Raw genomic sequence first — 3,201 nt, 5'->3', positions numbered from 1 at the left:
ACAATGTCTATTTTATTTGTTTGGATTTCTTTATCAGATTATATCCATCGTTGCTTAAAGTAGTGTTTAAAAAACCATCAAATTTTTTATTTTATTAAAATTAAAATTTTTAAATGTGTTTGATAATCATAATAACTTTTCTTTTAATTAAAATTTTTAATAAAAGTGATGAATAGTTATTTATCACTAATATTGAAAAGAAATAAATTAAATTTATTGTTATAAATATATTAAAAATAAATTATATTTATTTTTTAAATGAAAATATTCTAAGTATTATGTTTAATTTTATTAAAATATGTAAAAGAATATAAGATATTATATTAATAAGATTAAAATTATGAAATAAAGTAATTATGAAAATAAAGATGTATTATTTTTAAACAATATAATTTTTTCTGTACATAAACAAAATTTAAAATGTGAATTTAAAATTAATAAAACAATATACTTAATATTTTAGATTTATCAAAGAACAACCAAATCTATCAAGGGTCCAAAGTCCAATCCATCAATTATGATGTTTTTAATTTTAATTTTGTTTTTTTTATAAATTATAATAATAAGATAAAGTCTAAATAATAAAGGCGACTAATATAACTCGTATTAACATTATATTTTGGAAAAATAAAATCGTTAACCATAGGATTGAATTTTAATTTTCTTTTTATCTATTTTTATATAAATTTACATAGTATTCTATTTCCCCACATTAACATGTAAAATCTTTACATTTTTATTAATTTATGTCTATTTAAATATTTTCAAAACTCAATGTTGTAATTTATTGCTGTTTGGTTAAAATAAGAGTTGTCAACCCTAGGTATTGGCAATAATTATAGTCTAATCGGCAGCCTCAGCCTCTCTCTTCCCATTTAATTATTTCTTCGCCCTTTCTTTTTCTCTAACCTTCCGCTTGTCGTTTCTTTGCTTTCGAGGCCTGAATGATAATATTAGTAAAACAGACCAAAAATCAAATCAGCTGAAATTTTTCCCTCAAAGTTCCACCGTGAAATCAGGTGAATAATAACTCTTACTACTTCTATTTGTTGTGAATCTCCTACTAGCTTTTTTGCTTTTTTTCTCTCGATCTGTGGTTTGTTCTTTCTCCATTTCTTTTTATGAATTTTTCATGTGTGTTAGAAAGTTCGTTTTTTTTTTTACATATGATATAACTGTAGGGGTTCCTTTTTCTGGGTTTGTATCAATTTTTATATTTAGTCGAAGTTATGATCTTTTTTTCTGGGTGCTATTTTTAGGGTTGTATATTATGAATTTGGGCTTTGTTCTAGTTGTTTGAGGTAAAACTGGGTTGTACGCGGAAATTTTGCGCTCGTAATTATATGTGCTTTTGCGTTTTACTTATGTGAATTGTAAAGCTAGAAAGGTATTATATGGAGTTCAGTAATCGTGCTCGGTGTCGAATTGGCTGTTGAAATGTTAATACTGTAAGTTGAACGCTTTAAACTCACATTATGTGTGTGTGCCTTTGTGTATCATGATCTATATCTGACAGATTGGGAAGGGAAGGTATGTGAGTCAGATTTAAGCTTGGTAATCATAGATTTATGTTTTGTTGTCGATGTAAGTTGACATTGTACAAATTGTATTTGTATTTAGAGGTTATTGACCCGATCACAGTATGGTAGTAGCTAACTTGGGGAAGAGAAGATTTGCTGTTTCCTATCTTTTTACATCGACTTCTTTAGGACAAACTCTGTTGCCTGAAAGAATGTTTTAGCTTCATAGACAATTAGAATGCCCTTTGTATAGTATTCTGTTGTATGTACCTTTTGATGTTTCTACGGACAGCTTGCCGCACAAATGTGTGTGTGACATTCTTGTTTTGTGCTTAATATTGATCCATGGATACTTTGACATTGAAAACTTAATTTTGTTGCTTTTACAGGAAGTCATCAGCTTTTTAGTTCTTTTACACCTGGTGCTGCTATAAATGATTCCGCTTTGCTGCAGCAAATTATTGTCTCGTTTCTGATGGTCATTTTGCTCTACGAAAATGTCATTAGAAGAAGTTTTGAAGGTTGTTTTTCCTTTTTTAGATGGTGTAGACCTTGCAGCTTGTATGGTGGTCTGTAAGCAATGGAGACACATAGCTAAAGATGATTACTTTTGGAAATGTGTATGTGCAAAGAGATGGCCCTCCATTTGCAAACGACCCAATCCTCCTACTGTAACCTACTATAAACTATATCAAACGTTTTACAAACGGAAGCATCAGCGAACGCTTCTCCCTCCAAGACTTTCCTTTGATGATTTGGAATTCTTCATTGACATTTGGACTGAAGATAAATTGATTTTCTCCGAAGTTGTCCCCGGTCCTGTCCTCCAAAGAGGAATCAAGATCCCACCTGCTGGAATCTGCGACATGCTTAAGTTTCATCTTCAAGGCGCCGAGTACAAGATGATCTTACCTGTTGACCCGAGGTTCACCATTCCTTGGAGCCAGACTGTGAGTGTTTCAGTGCTTGTGGGGCGGAAGGACTCAAACAAGGTTGCTTGCATAATAAACAAATCGATGTTTGATTACATAGATCGTACAGCTTCCAGGGCTCTAGCTTTCGACTACCTTGTCTTCTCTCCCTATTATCCCTTTATATCAGGAATCCGGGCATGGATCTCCTTGCTTTTCATGGAAGACAGAAGCGATGGTGTCATTGATGTTTTTGGCATTGAGATGGACTTTTGTGATGCTGCCAATTCCCAAGAAGAGGTATTGTGGCTGTTAGACATGCTTGATTGGAAATGAATGGTGGAAAGCTTAGTAGCCAGGACCAGGCACAGGGAAGAACTAGAGATGTAATGGTAATAATATGTTCAGCCTTCACTGTGCCTTAATTGTGGATAGGTTGAGTATTGCCTATGGGTTTTAAGCTATATTTCTTGGACAGTGTGAGTATTGCATATGAATTGTATTTGAAAGATGATTGGAAGTTATATTTTTTATTGGAAATAATTCAAACCCCCTTGCATTCCTGGCTCAGGTGACATTATTTTCTTGCATGTTCATAAGTTTGTACATAAACGCTTTGTTTTATTCTTAATCAACAAATATTCACAGTTGTTGTATATATCTTCTTTATTTTATATTAGATATGTATACTAAAATCATACATGAATTATTTATATGTTACTTCAGTAACAGATTTATTTTAATTCAAAAAATGGTGTATGGGTGAATTT

At 31.5% G+C, this 3,201-nt stretch overlaps 1 protein-coding gene across 2 annotated transcripts; it reads left to right on the top strand.

The window, feature by feature from the left end:
* The first annotated feature begins 812 nt into the window (after positions 1-812).
* LOC108470660 (F-box protein At5g39250) lies at positions 813-2,980 on the top strand. Of its 2 annotated transcripts, none has more exons than XM_017772054.2 (2): positions 813-1,019; positions 1,910-2,980. In XM_017772054.2, the coding sequence occupies exon 2, from the start codon at positions 2,018-2,020 to the stop codon at positions 2,765-2,767; it is 750 nt and encodes a 249-aa protein (XP_017627543.1). In that variant the 5' UTR covers positions 813-1,019; positions 1,910-2,017; the 3' UTR covers positions 2,768-2,980. The 2 variants fall into 2 exon arrangements, with proteins under 2 accessions (XP_017627543.1, XP_052876813.1); XM_053020853.1 differs by having other exon boundaries at positions 814-1,019; positions 2,061-2,980.
* Positions 2,981-3,201: the final 221 nt, after the last annotated feature.

The sequence above is a fragment of the Gossypium arboreum genome, chromosome 11, assembly GCF_025698485.1.
Source record: "Gossypium arboreum isolate Shixiya-1 chromosome 11, ASM2569848v2, whole genome shotgun sequence".
Lineage (NCBI taxonomy): Eukaryota > Viridiplantae > Streptophyta > Magnoliopsida > Malvales > Malvaceae > Gossypium > Gossypium arboreum.
Note: the sequence above shows the minus strand (reverse complement) of the source record. Positions and strands in the feature narration are given on the sequence as shown.